This window comes from Onychostoma macrolepis, chromosome 06 (assembly GCF_012432095.1).
Source record: "Onychostoma macrolepis isolate SWU-2019 chromosome 06, ASM1243209v1, whole genome shotgun sequence".
Classification (NCBI taxonomy): domain Eukaryota; kingdom Metazoa; phylum Chordata; class Actinopteri; order Cypriniformes; family Cyprinidae; genus Onychostoma; species Onychostoma macrolepis.
The window spans coordinates 22,328,338-22,351,126 of NC_081160.1; the positions used below are offsets into that span (position 1 = coordinate 22,328,338).

Here is a 22,789-nt window from a genome sequence, read left to right on the forward strand (position 1 = left end):
GAAGACAACCTGGCCAAGAGCAAGAATTACTGGAACCATGTCCTGTGGTCTGATGAGACTAAGATAAACTTGTTTGGCTCAGATGGTGTCCAGCATGTGTGGTGACGCCCTGGTGAGGAGTACCAAGAAAATTGTGTCTTGCCTACAGTCAAGCATGGTGGTGGTAGCTTCATGGTCTGGGGCTGCATGAGTGCTGCTGGTACTGGGGAGCTGCGGTTCATTGAGGGAAACATGGAGTCCAACATGTACTGAGACATTCTGAAGCAGAACATGAAGCCCTCCCTTCAGAAACTGGGCCGAATGGCAGTTTTCCAACATAATAACGACCCCAAACACACTATAGAATCATTTATATAGTATTGTCCCTTGAGAAGATATACTAAAATGGTTGCTGTAATGTGAGGAGTGTACTCAGTTTTGTGAGATACTGTGTGTATATATATATATATGTATATGTGTGTGTGTGTGTTTTTATAAAAAATAAATAAATAAACATATTGATATGGAATATCATTGTTCATGGTACGGTATGGTGTGGTAAACAGTCTAAAATAGAAATTTCTGACATGCTAAAGACACATTACACTGGTTTCATGCCAGTTTTGGAAGTCTTATGAGATTGAGGTGTGGAGTGAGATTAAATCCTACAATTGATGAAGTCACTTGGATCAGAGGTGGGATAATAAATTGAAGAACACATCTAGATGCTCCAGAGTAAATTTTACTAGACATGCTATTGATGAAGTGATGACCTCTGTCCTTCATCAGAAAGCTATCATGCTTGTGATTTGAGATGGGACAGAAGTCCCTCTTCGTGTTGTGCATTACCAAAGCAGGTGATACAAAAAAAAAAAAACCTTGCTAAATCACCTCTGCAATTTAGCACTGAAGGTCATTTCATTGCTGGTGCTCTAACAGAAGTGATTGCACAGTGTAGAACTTTAAATTGCAATCAGCATAACAAAATCTGCTGTGCACATTGGCACCAAATCAATTCTAATATTCATTTATAAAGATCCGTGTTTGTACAGTGCTGTATTTGTAGAGGACGTATAGTTCTATTTAAACATTTACAAATTCTCAGTTCCTCTCTCTCAAGGCAGACTCAAGTGATTGGTTAGTGTATATATGGAAGAATTCACTAGGCAAACATTTATTTATTTTTTTCATTAAAAATAAATGAATGTCTACGTTTATTCAAGCTGTCAGAGTTATCCAAGATAGTCATTCATTTTTTTCTTCTTCTCTTTCTATTCCCAAAGGAAATGGAACACTGATTGGAGCATCTGCAAATGTGGTGTGTGCTGGGATTGCTGAACAGCATGGCTATGGATTTTCCTTCATGGAGTTTTTCAGGTATTTGTGTTGGGTACAAATTTATTTATTTTGGTTAGGTGGTCTCTTCTTAAGTGGGCTGTTCTGAGCCAGAATAAGCTGCAATGAGCACCAGGCTCATTGAGGGGAAAAAAAATTCCTCTATGTCAAAGCTAATGCTAACAGCAAAATTACCCAAGAGTGCCCTGGTGCAAGAGTCAATCCCCTAGTTTATGTCCAGATGTTTATAGCTTTTCATGTACTCTCACTCTTCAGGCAAAGCTGTGGTCATTCCAGCCAGATCTGTTGGCCAATGGTAGTTTACTCTGCTCCTGCAATCTGCTGCTTCCGGTCATGTTCTCCCTTTTCTTCACATTATAAAATACACCATTTAAAGCTGAAGCAATATTGCAATCAAAAAGGGAACACAACCAAATGCCACTCAACTCGAGCTTGTTTAATATTGGTATCCGTTATGTCTTACAATGTCCTGTATGTATGTCCTCTGTATTTATATAAGATGTTTTGTTGTAAACATATTTGTCTTGCACGCTCCGTGTAAAATCAATGTAAACTGGTCATGTTCATCATGTTCCAAAAATATCCCTAAGTGTTTCTCTCTTTTTAAGAAGTGACAGACCTAGTTTTAGAGAGACTCTTAAGACAGCTTGATTTCAAGCACTCTCTAGCATATCAACAAATAGATCTGAATGTGGAAAAGGAGCTGCTCGCTGATTACCTCTTGGTGAGAGGCTTGCGGAGATATTCACCGTCTCTTTTGATTCGGTTCTCCCTGCTTGTTACCACCTGCTCGATGGAAGTGCTTTCCATGCAAATACAGATGCATGCAGATATCTGGCTTTCTCCCAGTTGGTGGGGTGTTGGTGGTCAATGGTGAAAAAGAGGAAGTTGAATGCACATCTGATTGGACTGTGAAATGATCCCAGTGGGAGACAGTGGGGTCTTTCAATCCCAGTATATAGAATCCGAAAAGGACGTGCAGACATGCCTAGCACAGAGCCAGACATGAAGGCACTTCACACTTTCACTTTTACCTTAGGGATTTTTGTCTTTGGATTTACTTGTAAATGAATAAATCTGGCTCATTCTCCATTCATTTCCAATTTATATGGAGGGGTCGTCATGGGGCACGGGGCACGATTGTCTGCGATTATTCGCATTGTTATGCACAAAATTCAATAATGAATTCAAAATAGGGGTGGGCGATATGACCAAAATCTTATATCACGATATGACCAATTTTATATCACGATAACAATATATATCACAATATAGTAATTTTTTTTCTTTTAAAAAGGTTTTTATGATATTGAAATCTTTGATACCATAGAATTTTCATAATCCTTGTCACCAATGTCAATATCAAACTAATACAAAAACAAAAAAACTCAAGCTCACTGAAAATAAATAAACAGTCAGTGATGAAATAAGTATAAGAAACTAATTGCTAGCAATAATACAAAAAACTACAATAAATGAGAAAACACTACATACATTGTGTAAATGAATTAGTCTTCACTGTGTTAATTATATCTATCTATGATAGATATAATTAACACGTGTATTATGTATAGATTCTATACACATATATACAGTGAGGAAAATAAGTATTTGAACACCCTGCTATTTTGCAAGTTCTCCCACTTAGAAATCATGGAGGGGTCTGAAATTGTCATCGTAGGTGCATGTCCACCGTGAGAGACAATCTAAAAAGAAAAATCCAGAAATCACAATGTATGATTTTTTAACTATTTATTTGTATGATACAGCTGCAAATAAGTATTTGAACACCTGTCTATCAGCTAGAATTCTGACCCTCAAAGACCTGTTAGTCTGCCTTTAAAATGTCCACCTCCACTCCATTTATTATCCTAAATAAGATGCACCTGTTTGAGGTCGTTAGCTGCATAAAGACACCTGTCCACCCCATACAATCAGTAAGAATCCAACTACTAACATGGCCAAGACCAAAGAGCTGTCCAAAGACACTAGAGACAAAATTGTACACCTCCACAAGGCTGGAAAGGGCTACGGGAAATTGCCAAGCAGCTTGGTGAAAAAGGTCCACTGTTGGAGCAATCATTAGAAAATGGAAGAAGCTAAACATGACTGTCAATCTCCCTCGGACTGGGGCTCCATGCAAGATCTCACCTCGTGGGGTCTCAATGATCCTAAGAAAGGTGAGAAATCAGCCCAGAACTACACGGGAGGAGCTGGTCAATGACCTGAAAAGAGCTGGGACCACCGTTTCCAAGGTTACTGTTGGTAATACACTAAGACGTCATGGTTTGAAATCATGCATGGCACGGAAGGTTCCCCTGCTTAAACCAGCACATGTCCAGGCCCGACTTAAGTTTGCCAATGACCATTTGGTTCTGGCGTGGCCTAGCCAGTCTCCAGACCTAAACCCAATAGAGAATCTTTGGAGGGAGCTCAAACTCCGTGTTTCTCAGCGACAGGCCAGAAACCTGACTGATCTAGAGAAGATCTGTGTGGAGGAGTGGGCCAAAATCCCTCCTGCAGTGTGTGCAAACCTGGTGAAAAACTACAGGAAACGTTTGACCTCTGTAATTGCAAACAAAGGCTACTGTACCAAATATTAACATTGATTTTCTCAGGTGTTCAAATACTTATTTGCAGCTGTATCATACAAATAAATAGTTAAAAAATCATACATTGTGATTTCTGGATTTTTTTTTTAGATTATGTCTCTCACAGTGGACATGCACCTACGATGACAATTTCAGACCCCTCCATGATTCCTAAGTGGGAGAACTTGCAAAATAGCAGGGTGTTCAAACACTTATTTTCCTCACTGTATATATATATATATATATATATATATATATATATAATAATTTTTTATTATTATTTCTTCTTATTAAAGTTACAAAAGTGATTTAGTCAAGAGCAGTGAGAGATTTTCTAGCAATGTGCTATGATTAATATGAATGGCAGACAAAACTTCCCCTTTAAGACCGAAGTCCGGATCCAATATACTGTTACATATGCGTTTTCTCTTTCAGCTGTTTCCTCTCTCTTAAGACCTAAATCGCTGTCTTTATGAGGATACTTGCCAAGGCAGGGATTCTGACGCATATAAGTGTTTATGTAATCGTTCAAAGCCAATAAAGTGGCCAAAAAATAAAAATAAAAATGTGCGGTCCTCTCACACAGAAACGGAGATGACGCACGCATATAGCTCTGTTGTTTGTGTTTTGTTGTTTTAAAACTGCAGTGCTTAAAAACGCGTGCTTGTGCTACAGATGTAGTCCCTCGTTTAGGAAGGAGCTCCTCGTTTTGTTCTGGTCGTTCTCCACCTGGTTCTGTCTCCCCTTCGCACCCCGTGGTGGTGTGTAAAGATCTCAGTCATCCAAATGATTAAAAAGTATTACCGTAAACAATGTATTTTGCGACACCACGAAATAGACGATAGAACATAATATGAAACGGTAGACTTTTTATTTCGTCCATCCGATATATATCGTCATATCGCACAGCCCTAATTCAAAAGTAGTGTATTGTGCACTTTTTTCATTTAAAAGTACTGCAATATGAACAAAAGTGCAATAAAATTTGGTTTGCAAACACTTTAAACAAATAAGGTGCTTTTTACCGCAGTATTCCTTTTACATAGCCTAGGGATTTTTTGTTGTAAATCTCAACTTAAACATTAATGTAATCAAATTAAATATAAAACCAAAGCTATTTGCCACTGCCAGGGCATTAACATTATTATATAAAATATTTTATAATTTGTTATAGAAAAACAAGTTATGCTCAGAGTCCAGAGCCTTGATCATAACAATATAACAGACGTTTAGCCGTCCCTGGCTCGGTTGGAAGAGGTGGGCCAGAGCGTGGTTCAGTTGGGCTCGGGCGCAGTACGCATGTAGTGTGAGCGCTAACCGCACCGGAGCGTGGAACTTCTGTTCTGATATGTGCAGCATGATTGCGTATATATTTTGTGAGAGGGCCATGTGTCACCGCGTCCCAAACGACTCAAAACTATAAACCACAAAGTTAACAAAATGATGCACTCCACTGTGCTGAGTGAGAGCACTTCTCTGCTGTCTTCACGTGCTGTTGGAAACTTCCTATTTCCCATTTATGAAGTCGTGATTACGAGCTCATTGCATTCTTTTCTGTTAAAAATAACAGTGGACAGTGGTTTGTGAATGTTGATACTTAGTCTTAATCATTTTATCGGGGCGTTCATGTGAGCGCTGCTACAGTCCCACTCCACCCACCCCAAATGCTCTCATTGGTTGAGACGCATGATGACACCCATCCCAAGCCAGTATGATCAACATCCCCTATATATATATTCTTAGGCCTCCTATGTTTATGTTCAGTTGTTTCACTTTAATGCCAATGAAAATAACCTATTCATTGCCATTAAAGTGAAATTACTGAACCCACACATAGGAGTCTAATAAAAATGCTAATTTTAGAAGACAATTTCAAATGGCACTTAGAGGCTTTTGCATCTGAACTCTTCATATATAATTTTATTTTTTATTTATTCAATGCTTTCATCTGCCTTTAATGTAATTTACTTGTAATATATTTTAAATATATAATAGCATTTTTATGCTATTAATTGCAATTAATTTTGTTAATTAATTGGCATATTGTGTTTTTATTCAGATTAAAAACACAATGTGCCAATTAATTAACAGAATTATATGAAATACTTGGTTCAGTAAGGTTCAATTGGTATCAATTAGGTATCATGAACTTCCATTTATCTATACTTTTACAGCATTTGTTTTATAAATTACAAGTTTTATGAATTAACATTAGTCAGTGTATTTTGAACAAGCATGAATTAAGTAAGGAATAATTGACGACGGGCCGTTGAATTCTTAGAAAATAATGCACACCCGAGGTATAGTAATTGATAAAAGATTATTTCTTCCGCATCTCATCCAACGCCTCCGTTGCTAATTCCAAAACATCATTTTAAACCTAGTAACGAAGGCTTGAGCCGTTGATAGTAGACAAATGCAGTTAATACAGTTAAAATTAAGTTATGAGAGAGAGAGAGAGAGAGAGAGAGAGAGAGATTATCTCTGTGAGTCTGTGCATCTCTCAATAGTCTTCGGCAGCAATATTATAGTGAATATTATAGTTATATTATAGTTATATATAGCAATATTATAGTTATAGTGAAACTTAAAGTTCATTTTCTTCACGAACAGCGCCGTTGTTGTTACCTTGCTTGTGAGAATTCATGAAGTTTTTAAGTTGTTAAGCTATGCTACTGATAAAATCATCAGAGTAGCGTTAACAACATTAGCGCATATGTTGATGTGTGTGCAAACTGTATGTGCATGCGTCTGTGCGGGATGAAAAGTATGTGCTTTCCGTACATATTAAAACGTAATTTTGTGGCAAAAACATGAATATGATCTGTTGTTTTTATCCTTTTGTTTAATATATTTATTTGTTTGGCCAGTGTCATTGTGGGTTTTGGTTCTTTTGCTGTTTTAGGCTGAAAGGACCTTTGAAATAACTCAAATCGTTTGGCGAAATGATACATACCGTAATGTGGTCAAGACCTGCCTGGAACTATGTTTGCCGTGCGTTTCCCTGAAAATAATTGCACACCTTAGAACGTTCGTCAGCCAAACAGATTCAAGCATTCAGCGGCCCCGTAGTATAACATGAATTAATATATTATATAAAATAATTGTATTGTTAGTTCATGATACCTAAATTATATCTAATGTATGAACTAATAAATGCAACTTTATTATAAAGTATTACAAAAAAATAAATATATACCGTTTTATTTATAAATATAATTAACATTTTAATATTTTTTCCATGACCTAACAATCCATCTTCATTGACAAGCAATCACGTACCATTTTGTAGTTCCTTTGCTTGTCTGTCTAAGTGGCCATGGCACTTTTAAACCCTGAAACAGGAGAAATCAATGGCATTAGACAGAGCCCAAGGCCCTCGGTTCAACACAGGTAAGGAACAGAAGCTCAGTCTAAACGGCACATCAGACAGGGAGATAAGGCAGATCAATTCAGGCTAATCTTAGGAGTGAATCCAATCCGTCCTAGCATTAGCAAGAACCCCAGATTCTGCCTCACTCTTCACTTTTAGTTGAATGGCTGCCAATTGCTTCCGATTCTGTTTCAGTAATGAAGTACCTCTGCTAAGCCAAAGACCTGCTCGCTGTGTGCACTCATGAGACACATTCTTGGATTCCCTCCTTCCTCGTTCTGGTGCCCATAGGACTGTCCAGAGGCAGGTAGAGCAGCTGGGCGACTCCGGGCTGAGCCAAATGGGAATGGGCTGGTGGCAGCGGGGTGGGTGAGGGAGGAGGCAATCGCCTGTGGGATCTTATTTTTTTGGCAGTGCTAGGAAAACAAACAGGGTGGCAGCAGATGTTTGAGTAATTGCTCATTCATCATTAACCTCCCTCCTGCCTGATACTCACGGAGAATTCAAGTCATCCTTATCAACCTCTGGATGTCATCTGAACCACTTCTGTAGCTCTTCAGGTAGAGTATCAGAAGTAGATAAATTGCGATGTAATTCTGAACTTCTGTGTATTTGCTTTTTGTGTTTTGGGGCCTCATTTGTATGCCCTGTGATGGGTAGAACTTTGTGATGAATGGGCAAGTCCTCAGCTCAGCCTGTAATTGGCTGATTGGTTGGTTGCTATGGGGATGAAGGGGGGACTGAGACTTTCTCTGGCGCTCTGGTTAGAAACTAGTGATGGAGTACCACTGAGCTTCACCATGAGGGTTTCACAAAGCAGCCGACATTTTTAAAATAACAAGATCACCTGAGCAGCAGACTGACTTATTTTATTCACAATTTAAGCCATACTTTTTTGTAGAACTGTAGGGGTCAGATGATGCAGAGATTGCAGTCTTTGTGATCATGTTACATTTTTCTCCAACTCAACAATCAACTACTGATGTGCACAGCTAAGCTAGTAATTCGGTCACACTTTAGGTTGGGGACCAATTCTCAGTATAAATGAACTAAGTATGACTTTTGCCTCAATAAACTATTTGTTAAATTTAGGCTTGAGTAGAATTAAGGGATCTAAAATATGGTCATGCAGAATAAGAAATTAATATGTGCTTTATAAGTGCTAGTAATCCAATATTCTAGTAATATGCATACTAGTGAAAATAGGTGGGTCCCCAAACTAAAGTGTTACCAGAAATTCTTACTATTTAGTTAATCAGAATCCATTTATGTTGGTTTATCTTGATTAATGACAGGTCAGGATACTCATCTAGTCTTCCATCTAAATGAATAGTTGTTTAGTGAGGTCAAATAGTTTAATCTTTGGGTCACGCTTTGTTTTAAGGTCCAATTCTCACTATTAACAAATCATGATTTTTTCCTCAATAAACTACTTATTTGCTGCTTATTAATAGTTTGTAAGGTAGTTGTTACGTTTAGGTATTTGATTAAGTATGTGCTTTATAAGTACTAATAAACAGCTAAGAAGTTATCAGTAGGCATGCTAATAAGCAACTGATTAATAGTGAGAATTGGTCCCTACACTGAAGTGTTACCAATTTTTGTTTTAGCTTTAGTTTTTAGCCACTTTAGTTTAAAAGTTATCAACAGGGCTGTCACTGTGGTAAACTCCCTCCAAGAAGTTTCCCTCAAATTTATTCACAGAATTTTTGTTACTTTTAAAAGCAAAAACGGTTGAAAATATATTAGGCAACAGAAAATTAGCATGCATATTTGTTGAATATTTTTAAGTTACCTTATTGAAAACTTTTTTTGGGGGGTCTGCTGCATACATGCAGATGGGTGCATTTTTATAGTTCAGTTTTTAAAAACTCTAATACATAGTTCAGACATCTCACTGACTGGCTGATAAAAATATCTAGAATATTTACAAAGATAGCATGTCATTACTGTACTTTTCAGTGACAGTTTGAAAAGTATCCTCACTGCATTCTGTGTTGTTCTCTGACAATGAATTTAATCTAAACTTTCTGCTTGCTCCAAAAGTCTTGGGCTGATCTGTCCAATTGTAAGTGGCAGGAAGTCTTCCACTGGTGTTCGGATGAGTCCAGATTTTATTAAACCGTGCATCACTCTCTTTTCCTGTCAATCTCCTGCCCTTTTCCACTCACCCTAGCCTATCCCAATAGTGGCGATATTGGGTTGTGACAACTCGCTTGGCTTTGCAGCCTTGCCCCTCTGACCTCCATATATACTTTTTCTTGGAAAACCATCGCTGATTGTCTTCGGCATAAGGAGGTTAGTCTGAATGACCAAGGCTTTGGGGACCTGCTCTTAAATGGAGCTTGTTTACCACACCAGGGCAAGTTGCCTATATTGAGCACTTGTTTTTTTTTTCTCTCTCTCCAACATCCATCTTCTGCTGCCATTTTTCGTCTGTGGCCAAGCCCTCTGAGTGAACTGCAGAATTAATGAAGTGACATAAGGAGACGTAGCCTGACCAGCTGTAAAACTTTAATGATGCAGAGCTTGGGAATCCATGGTATACACAGTTACCTCACATTATGGGTAGACTATATGCCTGACATCTTTACACATACTGTAAGTGTGACCTGAGCAGCCCTGAAGGAAACAGCCTAAATAGAGAAATGAAATATAAAAGTTTTATTGTATATTGTGTATTTCGTACATTTGTTTGGCTTTTTGATAATATGAGTGATATATGAGTGTGAGTAGTTAAGGACTCTCAGATAGCCAAAATGATTAGTGCACTAGTAAATAGTTATATTGTAAAAACTGTAATATTATTTCATTTCATATTACAATACTTTGATAGCCTAAGTCTGAATATAATATAATATAATATAATATAATATAATATAATATAATATAATATAATATAATATAATATAATATAATATAATATAATATAATATAATATAATATAATAATCATATAATAATATAATGTTTGGTGGTTCTACTACTGTAAAATTACACACTTCAACTTTATTATTATTATTATTATTATTATTATTATTATTATTATATTCTCTTCTTAGGAACTATTATCAGTGTTGGGAATGTTACTTTGGAAATATAATAGGTAACAGATAACAAGTTACTTTAAAATTAAAATTTAAAATTTAATAAGTAGTGTTACTATTTCAATTACTTTATTATGTAACTGATTACATTTGATTACTTTTCAAAATTTCTAACAAATGTTTTCAACTGTTAATCAGTTAATCAACTTTTAGACAGGTTGTAGCCTAAAGCTTCAGCAGTGTGGATTGATGTAATTGGCGGATGTGGTGCATTGCAAATTTAAACAAAAGAACCAATCAAAAGCATCAGAATACCATTATTATTATTATTATTCAACATATCCTAGCTTTTTACAGAAAATATGTGACCTTGGATCACAAAACCAGTCATAAGTAGCACAGGTATATTTGTAGCAATAGCCAACAATACATTGTATTGGTCAAAATTATAGATTTTTATTTTATGCCAAAAATCATTAGGATATTAAATATAGATCATGTTCCATGAAGATATTTTGTAAATTTTCTTGTTTTTGTAACTTTAAAGGTGATTTTCTCACTATTTAGATTTTTTTGCACCCTCAGATTCCAGATTTTCCAAATCCTAACAAACCAGACATCAATGGAAAGCTTAGTTATTCAGCTTTCAGGTGATGTATAAATCAAAACATTGACCCTTATGACTGATTTTGTGGTCCAGGGTCACATATTTAGATGTAACCCCTTTTGTAATCGTTAACATTTTCATAAATAACTGTAATGTAATTACACATTTTTCTCAGTAAATGTAAGTTACAGTTTGTAATTAAATTTTGAACTGTAACACCATTACATGTGACTAGTTACTAGTTAACCCCCCAACACTGTCAGTTATGTAGTATTTAATTGAAACACAGTACTGAAATGGTACTTTTGATGAAAGGAAAACTGAGTGCCAGTAATGCAAGTATTTTATATAAGATATTTGCATCTGAATGTGTGTGTGTGTGGTTTAGATTAAGAAACGTATAAATATAGATGTATGCATTTGCATACAAATGCATCAGCATTTTCATTAATGCTGAATTAATTAATCCAAGTGTATTGCAAAACACTTCCAGCAAAGAATCCATGAATACCATCGACTTGCTTCAGGGCAGATAAACAGTCGATGTATCTAAAAACAACAGAGACAATACTGGCTGATTTACGCGGAAAGGGCCTCATTCTGTTGTTTCCAATAGACAAAGCCCCGCTTTCCACTTCTGCGGATCTCCCACGTCATGTGATGTAATTAGCATTCCCATTTACAGCCACTGTGTCTCAATACCCCTGTAGCACAGACAATACCAAACCTGTGCTTGGAGACTGCAGGTGTGTAATCTGCATTTGGCACTGAATCAATTACTTACCCTGTATGGTAAATCAAGAACAGTGAGTCCCATTCTGCATAGACCACCACAGACATCCTCTCCTCAAGATGTAATAGCTGTACACAACTGAACACCTAAAGAGAAAATAATAGAGCAGATCTCTTTCACTGCCTCAGTCAGCCACCTTCTGATACCTTCTGGCTTTAAAACAATATTGAGTGTATTTTACAACAATACAACAGTTTATTGCATTGTTGTATAGTGTGTTTTGTAAGGACAACTTTCCAGCTCTAGTGAAGGGAAGGTTGGGACAGAAAGAAAGGACTACACATTCAAACGTGGACGTGACTTTTACTCTAAACAGATTGAATGAAGAGATGTAGTGCTCACAGATGTTAAACAAGGAAGATTGCAACCAAGTATGTATTCATAAATGTGTTTTATATATATATATATATATTTTTTAATTTTTTTTGTCTGGAAATGTGAATTTGCTTTAGGAGGGCTTTGTGCCTTGCTTAATCTGTCAATCCAAAGAACAAGTGGTAAACGAAATGAAGAGATAAGCAGGAGATATGCAAGAAAAACACAAAAAAGTTAAAATAGAAGTTCGAAAGTTTTTCTTTAGTTTTCAATCCATTAAAGTGTTCTTTGCAACCTGGGAGATTTGATTTTATTGGAAGCACAAATACAAAATGAAAGCATGGTTTATGCATGCAGAATTTCTTAGAAAATAAAGACTTTTTAGAAAATATGTAATAAGAAATATGCTTGTGTTTGCCTAACAATGACAAAAATCACTTTTAGCAGATACACATATTTAAAATGTATGGTTTTTCTCTTCCAGGAAAATGGTTTAAATATTTATGGCTCATGGTGTGCTATACACAGATTTTACCCCACTCAGATGCTCTCTAGAATGAGATTGCGACTCCTCTTGTGACCGACCACCATATACTGTAGCAAGTTCATGAATGTGAGTTAGCTCAATTTGTCTTTCTTTTTCAGTTGAACATGAAAACTGAGCATATCATGTGATTGCATTGGGTCCTTAAGTCTTAAAACCACAATTCATAATAATAGATTTGTAGTTAGTTCTCTTTGTTTTTTTCATTCTTTCTTTTCACTTGTGTGGTAAAATGGACAATGCAAGCTAAGTAGTGCACTGCATATGATCATATGTCAAAAGATACTGTCTATGATCATATCTCAAGAGATGTTCTTCATGGCCACTTATTCTGACTGTGGCTATATGATTGCTTTCATTTTATTGAAAGATTCAACTTCACTAAGATAGTACAGAGATTATCAAAGTCGTTCAACAGTTTAAGACCCATTTCTCTGGGCTTAGAGATTATTATTGTACAATTGGTCTGTAATTGTTGAGAACTGAGCCTCTTAAATGATTCTTTTTTAGAGTAACTCGCACTATAACCACTTTTTTTAACCTTTATGCAATAGCTTTGAGATGTAATCATGATTGTTGGCCATTCAGACCTTTTATGATCAAAGTTTCATGCTATTACCAAGCTGCAATAAGACTCCCTCTCCATGTCAAATTATATCACTCTCCCATTAGTTCGAAGCGCTGTGAGCGTCTTGGCCACGAAGGAATGCTTGTTAGGGATCGGACTACATGCTAATGGATTTCCTCTTTAACATTCATTTTGGAACAAAGAGAAAAGGCTTTTAAAAGTTTATCCTGATTCTGATGTTTCAGTCACTGGTCTATTAAGGTACTGCACTTCTAAAGGCTGTCAACCTCAAGTCTCATGTGATTTTGTGTGTGTGTTTTAGGGTGAGACTTGGCAAATGATTAGGGGCCCATTATTGCAGATAGGGAGACCTAGATTGGTGCTATTTATAGCTGCTGCTGTAGCGTCACATTGGCAGCGTGATTGATGCTGTCAGGCTTCTGTAATTAAGGGAGGGAGTTTAAGTGGCACACCTGGGTATACAGGTTTACAGAAAGGGAAGATCAGTGTTTGAGTCTTTGAGAGAGAAAGAGATGCAAGCTTTCAAAAGAACACTCATTCATCTGTGTACTTTATACATTATTTTAGTTTAGATAGAAATTGTAATGTGGTTTTAAAGGAAAGAACATGGAATTATTATTTAACCACATTTTAATTGTTCGGCCTCTTCGTCATTTTAACCTGAGACTAGAGGGCTTAGTAATATGCTATTGATCACACTATATTTAAATAAAATAAATGTTAATATATTAACAAACTAAATTAAAATACAGTATAGGCATAGTCTTCAAATATTTCTCAAATATTTAAATATTGGTTCAAACTGTTCAAGAAAGTATTCAAGTAAACAATCAGTAGTAAAGAACAAATAAATTAAAAGCCAGCTTGTCAGTATTGATCAATATTATGACATAATTCAGTGGCATTTGCAATGCAAGGCCTCATGCCAGATATCAGATAAATCTTTGACAAATCTGACTTTTTGTCCTGCTTGTTTACATTGATATCCCACCAAGATGGGCATTTTGATCAAGAAGTGCATTTGACGATTCACTGCTCAAGACCAGCTGCCTCTCTGTTTGCCTACTCGGTCCCAACAAAAAATAGGTGAAAATAATATTTTGTTTGTTGTTTTAGTATCAACATGCTACTGAACTAGTGTTTTTCATATCCTGGGTTTGAATTAGCCAAGTATTTGAATTAGTTAAAGCACTGTTATGTCTTCATCTTGATGCAGAAAGCTTATTGCGTTTTCAACTTTGTTATTCAACCCATTTTTGTTTTTCACACAGTTTCACTTACATCCCTAGAGAGATGTTGATCTAATGGCCTAATGTGAAACATAGTTCTGTTTCTTTTTTGCAGCGAGTGGAATTGCTCGTTGCTTTTTCACCTCAGTTTTACACTCTCTAGTGTAGACAGCTCAGTTATAGCCCTCAGCTAGTCTACCTCCACAGATTTCTAAAAGTTCTTACATTTTTAAAGATGACATTTGAGAGAGCTCCATTACATTTTTCTCCTCTCCTATCATTTCTAATGAGTCTCTGTTCAGCTACCACTCTTATAATGGTGGGAAATGCAGGCCTAAATAGTGTACACAACACCAGCAAAGCTTTTCAAATAATTTCCATTTCTGTTTCACATCACTGTGGTCAGTTTTTGGTGCAAATGCAAAATTAGTTTATAAAAAAGACCACACTCCCAGATATAAAGCTACAATGAACTGTGATTACAGGAGCTCCATTTCATTGCCTAGAAAACACTCATAATGATTTCATGTGATATATTTTTTGTGGAACATAGTCCTTACCTGATAGAGCTTCATTCAGCAGTAAAAGGGTAATCATTTCAATCTTTTTGGATCGTATGATGTTATTTTAGGAATTGTCTGGTTTCAATGAAATGCATTTGAGAATGGATATATATTACTTTAATAGTGCACATCTGCAGTTTGATAGAAGTAGAGGTGCATGTTGTATCATAGACACTAGTAATGTTTGTTCTCTCCTAATAATCTTATGTTTTCATGCAGATATGTTTCCTTTTCTTATTGTCTTGAATATCAGAATTTTCATCACATTTTCTTAATATTAATACGATATATATAAACAAATTGTTGCGAAATTCCACCTATTAGCCAGTTTTGATATGTAGTTTTGCATATCCCTATTTTCCATTCCTAGTCAGAGTCTCTTTCCCCATCTGTTGGTATGAATATACTTATATTTCTGTGCTTGTACAGAGGAGAGAAGCAGCATGTGTGTGTGTAACCATGGGCAATCATGGCCTATTGTACAAACAAACCCAGAGCTTGGATCACATTGTTATTCCCAGTACCATGCCAAGCCACTTTGGCCTTCAAAATCCATCATGTGCCCCCTAACACTGGCATGTAAGATAATGGTGGATGTCCAAATGACAAACCATCTGGTGTGTCCATTTGAAAAGTACAGAATGATGACAATGATGGCATTTATAATAATGTCTGAAATATCAGGCTTAATCAACACTGACCTTAATTTCCACTTGCTACCGTATCTTTGTGTGACTTAGAGAAAGTCATTTCCTTCCCTAGTTTTAATGGCTTTCCTGTCTTTTTCTCCAGTTATAACAAAAAATTGGCATTCTGATGCTTTCTGAGCCACATGAGATGGGTTTTCACAGTCGTAAGGAAATGTTGTGTACATCAGCAATCTTGTAGTGATAGTGAGTGAGATTGCGGCAGATAGCTGTTCTGATCTCATCATATGTTTGAGATGTCAAGGGTTTTTAATACAAAATGTGCCACATAGTCGATAGCCTTGAGCAAGGAAGGGTGGACAACACGGATAAAAGAATCATATTTTTTCCCTCAGCTCAAAACAGATTTTTCCCCAAGGTCATGCATATGCATGTTATGGTTTAGTGGTAAAGATCTGAGCTTATAATTCAAAGGTTTTAATTTTGAACCCCATTAACATGCTGTGGAACTCTTAGACAATATTGTATCTTGCTGTTAGATGTTTCAGCGAATGTCCAAGCATACAAAAATGCATGTGTACATGTTACATATTACTAGAAATTCTTATGAGATCAGACTGACCTTACAGCATTTGCCTCTCAAAAGGGTTTTGACTCAAAACTGTTTGGTAACACTTTAGTATAGGGACCAATAGTTGCGGAATAGCATGCATATTCATAACGTATTGGCTGTTTATTAGTATTTATAAAGCACATATTCTGCATGACCATATTCTGCATCCCTAATCCTACCCAATACCTAAAAATAACAACTACCTTACTATTAATAAGCAGCAAATTAGGAGTTTACTGAGGCAAAAGTCATAATTAATGGTATATTTATAGCGAGAATTGAACCTTAAAATAAAGTGTGGCCAACTGTTTTTATCATGTATAACGGTGTTGTGATGGTAGAAGTGGTAAAATATATGAGCTTGTAATTGAAACATTGTAAAATTAACCCTAGAAGGCACAATTCATGAGTTGCCATCCTTGTGCCCTTGAGTAAGGTATTTAAACTCAGGTGACTGACTCTGATTGTCCTTGTAGTATAAAAAAGATCATTGTGTCACTTTAGATAAAACATCTGCTAAATGAATAAATGTGAATGTCATGCATTGAATAGCTTGAAAGACTGCCTCAGTATGCATGTTGGAGTCATCTTTGTCCTCCAAACAGTCATAATGGACTTGTATCACCTTTGTAAGACTTTTAGTCACATTACTCCTCCTTTCATTAGGGCGTTAGAGAAAAAAAGCATGACTTTCATTTTCAGAATGGTTTATGCAGTACTTAGTGCCATTTAATGTGCTATTTATTCAGCCAGTTTAACAAACCACATGTGGAGCCGCTTTTCAGGTTGTACAGCTCACACCCTGGAAGCCCTGTGTTTCGGTGCACATCGATTTGTCCACTTCACTACTTATGAATCGGGCACCTGGCTGCTTCATTCACATCACTCAAATTGTGCATTAGCCACCTGACCTACCCTCACACCCGTGGCACGTGCACATACTTTGATGTATGTCACACAAGTGCCTTATACAGATAATACACACCTGTTCCTTCTGCAATCCAGCATTTAGCCTCCCCACTTGCCTTCTGGATACTGAACACCTGGTTTGTTCCCTGGACCAGCTGTGATCTTTGCCATACTTGCATAATCTAATAATAATCTAATTTTAGAGAACGTTAGAAAGAGATGAAGTAGAAGACAGGAAGTGCTGGAGGACACTGTTCCATGTGGAAGTGTATTACCCTCATGTCTCATTTTCTGTCTTGATTTGTGTGCTTTGGCAGCCCCTTTCTCTATTGACCCTTTCACTGATTCCTTATTTCAAATCCTAGTTTTACACTTTTTTTGTGTGTATTGAAGGGACAAACTAATTGGCTACAGTTCTGGCTGTAGTTCATTTTTGCTGTACGTTTTACATTTATGCATTTGGCAGAAGTTTTTAATACAACTTGCGGTTACACTTTATATTAGGTGGCCTTAACTACTATGTACTTACATCAAAAAATAAGTACAATGTACTTATTGTGGTCATATTGTATTGCAACACACTTTTGCTGGTATTGAGGTGGGATACGGGTAAGGTTGGGACAGGTTTGGTGGTATGGGTGGGTTAAGGTGTAAGGGATGGGTTGACAGTGTAATTATAAATGTAATTACAGAAATTAATTACAGATGTAACTACATATAGGTATTTTTAAAAATATAAGTACAGTGTAAGAACATGTATGTACACAATAAATACATTGTATCAAATAATTAATTTAAATGTAAGTACATAGTAGTTAAGGCCACCTAATATAAAGTGGGACCCAACTTGCACTGCATTTAAGGACTACATCTTATCAGTTCATGAGAATTGATCCCGATTGCTAGCAGCATGATCTACTGTTGAGCTTAAATGTATAGTTTACACAAAAATGAACATTACACACTGTTAGGCCATCCAAGATGCAGTTAAGTTTGTTTGTTCATTGAAATAAATTTGGAGAACTTAAGCATTGCATCACTTGTTCACTAGTGAATACTTGGCATGGCACTAAATGGGAGATCAATGGGACATCAGAATGAGAGTCCAAACAGCTGATAAAAACATCACAATAATCCAATGTTTAAAACAATGTTTTAGACTGTTTTTGCTTGTAAATGGTATTTTGTCTGTGCATATTTCTCTACTGATTCAGACGAGACAACATTTTCCCTGGAGAAAGCAATAATATGGATAGAGGACTTTTTAATAATGAATTTGATTATTATAAACATCTTTTTGATTCACAAAGCGTTAATGGACTGGAGTCATGTGGATTACTTGTGGATTTTTGTGATGTTTTTATCAGCTGTTTGGACTCATTCTGACGGCACCCATTCACTGCAGAGGATCCATTGGTGAACAAATGATGTAATGCTACATTTCTCCAAATCTGTTCTGATGAAGAAACAAACTTGTCTGTATCTTGGATGGTCTGAGTAAACTGGCTGAACTATTCACTTAAGCATTTTTTGTCAAGAGTTGTTTGGTTTAAGACTGTGATTTGCAACATTATCAGGAAATCTTGTTTCTCCCTCTCTTGCTCGTTTACTTGTTTTTTTCGCTCTTTTTTTTATCATCCATTTGCTTTCCATCATCCTCTCAATCAGTGTCCACTTGCTCATCTGAGCTTGTTGATTTCTCTATGCCCCAAATGTTCTGTATTTACCCATGCACTCTGTCAGTATCCACTGGGCTGCTGAAGGTATGCACTCGGCCTAAATGGATGTCCAGAGCTTTCATCCTCACAAGTGCTTTGTCCTCTCAGCAGCTCTTTCACTCATTTATTCATTCCAGAATCCCTTTCTACTGGACTTTTTATTCAGCAACAAGATCTGACTCTTTTATAAACTATCAGAGAAGTAAACAGAACAGAAATTATTAAAATTGCATGTGGATTTTTAGTGTTCTGTAAAAAGAAAGTGGGGACTCGGATCAGCAGGCTGTGGGGCAAAAACAAGACAGATTTGCTACGTAAAGGTGCAATGTTTAAACAAGTTTTCATAAGCTCCACTCATATGCCATGTGAGGAATAGATGTACAGAGTGACTGTACTTGTTTAACAGCATATTGCTGACTAAAAATTTTGAAAGTTGTGAGATGTGAAAATTACATGATTTAGGACATTTATGTACAGCGTATGTTATTGTAAAGACTGTAAGTTTATCAGACACAGCCTCGTTTTCATCCGCATTAAGTTCAAAATGGCATCTAACCTGGTCTATAAAGTAATATAATGACGATTATATAGAATCCTCATATGGCTCTTTAAAAATTAGAGATCTGTTAAATGTACTGTACAGTACTGCAAATGTAGTCCATATGAGTTGTGTACAATATTTTAAATGAATTATTATTTGCTGATAATCTTAATCTTCCCCTCTGGTGAGCTGTTAAATGGAGAACTGCTGAAACCAGATAATTAAATCAACGAGGCAATTCCAGATCATGAACAAATCATTTCTATTCATGAACAAATCATTCTGATTCATACACAAAATGTTGAATCTGATTTGTCAACTCAATCATCTGATTCATTAAAAAGAACTGATTGATTGAGTGATTGATTGATTGATTGTCTCAGTAATCCAGTCACAGCAACATTCAAATGAACAGCTCAGCTAAAGGGAACATAGCTTTGAGTAGGGAAAAGGCAAAAATCTATCACATGGCTTCAAAAGACATAAAATATTGCACAGATGTGCTATGGACTGCTTTGTTTTTTTTTTTTTCTGTCATTTTTGGAGTCTTCCAACCGTGGAAGACTTTGAACTTTGTTATATAAAACAAGAGCTATACATATAGATGCTTTAAAATGATCCTTTTGTGTTCCACAGAAAAAATAATAGCACAGTTTTGAAATGGCATTGTGGTGAGTTAATAGTGACAGAATCTAATTTATATTGGTCTCGATTATTTGATAAAGGGAGTGTTGGGCACAAACATTGTTTTGAAAACAGATTATATAGTTCTCTGTGTATTTGCTGGGTGCTATTGTACATGTTCCCTTGATAATCTGTCCACTTCTCTTTATAATCCGTTGATTTCTTTTGTACTGATTTACTCAACAGAGCAGTTCTTCTACTGATAATATGTGAGGTTGGATGGCATGTAGTATAATCCTCATGGACAGATGAGACACAGCATGTTGAACCGAGGGTCAGAAGGGCACTGATGCATGCTGATCAAGTGTGGAGATTAGGCCAGTGTCCAGTTGTAATTACAATGGTAATTCCACTCTCCAGATGGATGCTTTTACAAGCGAACATAGCAAGGATGGTCCACATGTCTCTGAGAGTTGACGGCTTTGAGGAAAGCAGCTTACGTTAAATGGGGGGGACAAGTATCATCAGTCCTATTGCGTCTCCAGCCTTTGACTTCACCGTTAATGCCTGGAGATCATACTTTAATGCTATTTTCCCTTGTGTTTGACTCTGCCATAATGTTTAAAGACTCACACTTTAATACCATTGCAATGAAGCGGGTAACGTGCCCGCCACGCTCCTCAGCAGGAGAGCATCGAGACCCCTGCTGATCAGAATCGAATCTCACACACACACACAAACAGACATAAACAAATGCTCCGCAGAAGGGAGAATAATGCAAAACTGCTCAGAAATCGTCAACAAAGGAGGAATGAAATAGAGAGGGATGCTGGGTGATGCTGAGGGATGAACTTTCAGTGGAACACAAGAATACAGTCTTTCATTAAGAAAAAGCACCAAGCATCAGACTGTGTTGCACATTTTTTTCCCAAAAGCTTTACATTGAATTCTCATTTCTAGCAAAGTGGGATTACAGACTTTCTAAGGTTCAATTTTCATCTTCATAGGAACTTTCATGTAGGGACCCGTAAAATGAATTCTCTCTGTGCTTTATTTTACAGGCTGGGCTTTCCTATGATGCTGATGACCTGCACAATAGGCATGTGCTACCTGCTGGCAACTCACATCGGACTTCGCTGGAACACATAAACCTTCCCTCTATATGGGGAAGCAAAAAGACTTTGGGTGTGTCTGCAGTTTACGTTTGAGTGTGTGTGTGTGTGTGTGTGTGTTTGTGTTTTGAATGACACATCTGTTCTTCTTGGAAGGATCCATGAAGACTTAAACTTTGTAGACCTGGTTCATCCTGAGGGACTTAGCTTTACATGCAGGAGAGGTACAGAGAAGATAAACCATGGGAACATCTGATCATCTGCTGTATTCCTGCAGGTGTATCACACTATGGTGCTACTGCTGCATTGTGATAATGCTACAAGAGAGAGTTTTTTTTGGGGAAACCTGTTTATATTTACCAAAAATGAAGAAAACCAGAAGATTGTTTTTTTTTTTTTTTAAATAAAAAATGCAGATCTGCTTATATTATTTGTTGATGCATTTTTAATTTTTTGAAATTCCAGTTTGAAATTCCCTTTTTGATGCATCTTCCAAAAGGGATCCTCTGTTGCCCACAGTTGTTTTTAAATGGCATCATTTACCATATTCAGAATATCTAAAATAATGTTATGCATGTAGTTATCCATTGATTTCATGTTGAAATTTTTGACCCACCAATGTCTGCATATAAAATTTAAATGCAAAGTTTTTAATAAGTACAGTACAGTAGTTGGGTAACACTTTCTACTTATGATGACTATATATAAAATATATTAGAATAGTATTCATAATGCCTTTTAATGCACCTTATAATCAAATTTATGGTAATGCTTGCTTAAACATTGATCACAAATAACAGTGTGTTTAATGCTCTATAAAGTAGAATAGTGAAAGGTAAATATTAATTGTGGTTACAGTTAACTTAACTTAACTTAACTTTAAGTTGTTTACAGTATGAATGTGAATACCTTTATAAAAATGAAGACCTCTATAGTGCATTATACAGTGCATGCTAAGACACATAGAAAGTGTTACTGTTGTGGGTGTTGCCAGGCTTTTGGTTTGATCATTGTGTTGTCACTGTTTGCTTCAACAAGAAATTCTTGCATTTGATCGCAAGGAGAGAGTTTATGTAATCAGTAATGTATTATGTGTTATAATCAGTTCCCACCATTTTTTTTTTTTTTTAATCGGTCATTTCAGCTCTGACCTAATTAAACATTGCTATCACAATCCACTACAGAACTACCAGCTATTTTAGAATTAATTGTGTAAGTACTTAAAGCAAGTTATTGACTAAGCAGTTTAAATGTCACCGTGCAAGACAGGACCTTCCTGAAATTGTGAATTTGAATTATTTAAGTATTCATTTATGTGTGGATAAATAACAATCTGTAAATTATAACAACTTCACTTTAATGTATTTGATTTTTAATTGATCATACTACAGTATATAGTGCAATGTAGGCTACCTGTTGAGGATATATTTTAGGATAGTTATAAATCAATAATATATCAATAATAATCATTCGGTTGCTTGTCTGTACATGTTCTGTGACTGGGACTAACATTCATTGTACAGTAAAAACAAGAAGTTTTTACCATCAAACTTTGAATAACTTGTAGAAAAGTTTGCGCACCAGTTACATGTTCAAATATCAGAACATATCAGACAAAACACCTCTGTGTACTAAGATCA

General features: G+C 36.2%; 1 protein-coding gene across 1 annotated transcript in view; it reads left to right on the forward strand.

Moving 5' to 3' along the window:
- The window catches only part of oca2 (oculocutaneous albinism II), an 86,743-nt gene extending 64,984 nt beyond the window's left edge, over positions 1 to 21,759 (forward strand). The window contains exons 22-23 of the mRNA XM_058779267.1: positions 1,263 to 1,356; positions 21,099 to 21,759. Of these exons, the coding sequence (XP_058635250.1) occupies positions 1,263 to 1,356; positions 21,099 to 21,186 (182 nt within the window). The 3' untranslated portion in view covers positions 21,187 to 21,759. The remainder of the gene's footprint in view (positions 1 to 1,262; positions 1,357 to 21,098) is intronic.
- Positions 21,760 to 22,789: the final 1,030 nt, after the last annotated feature.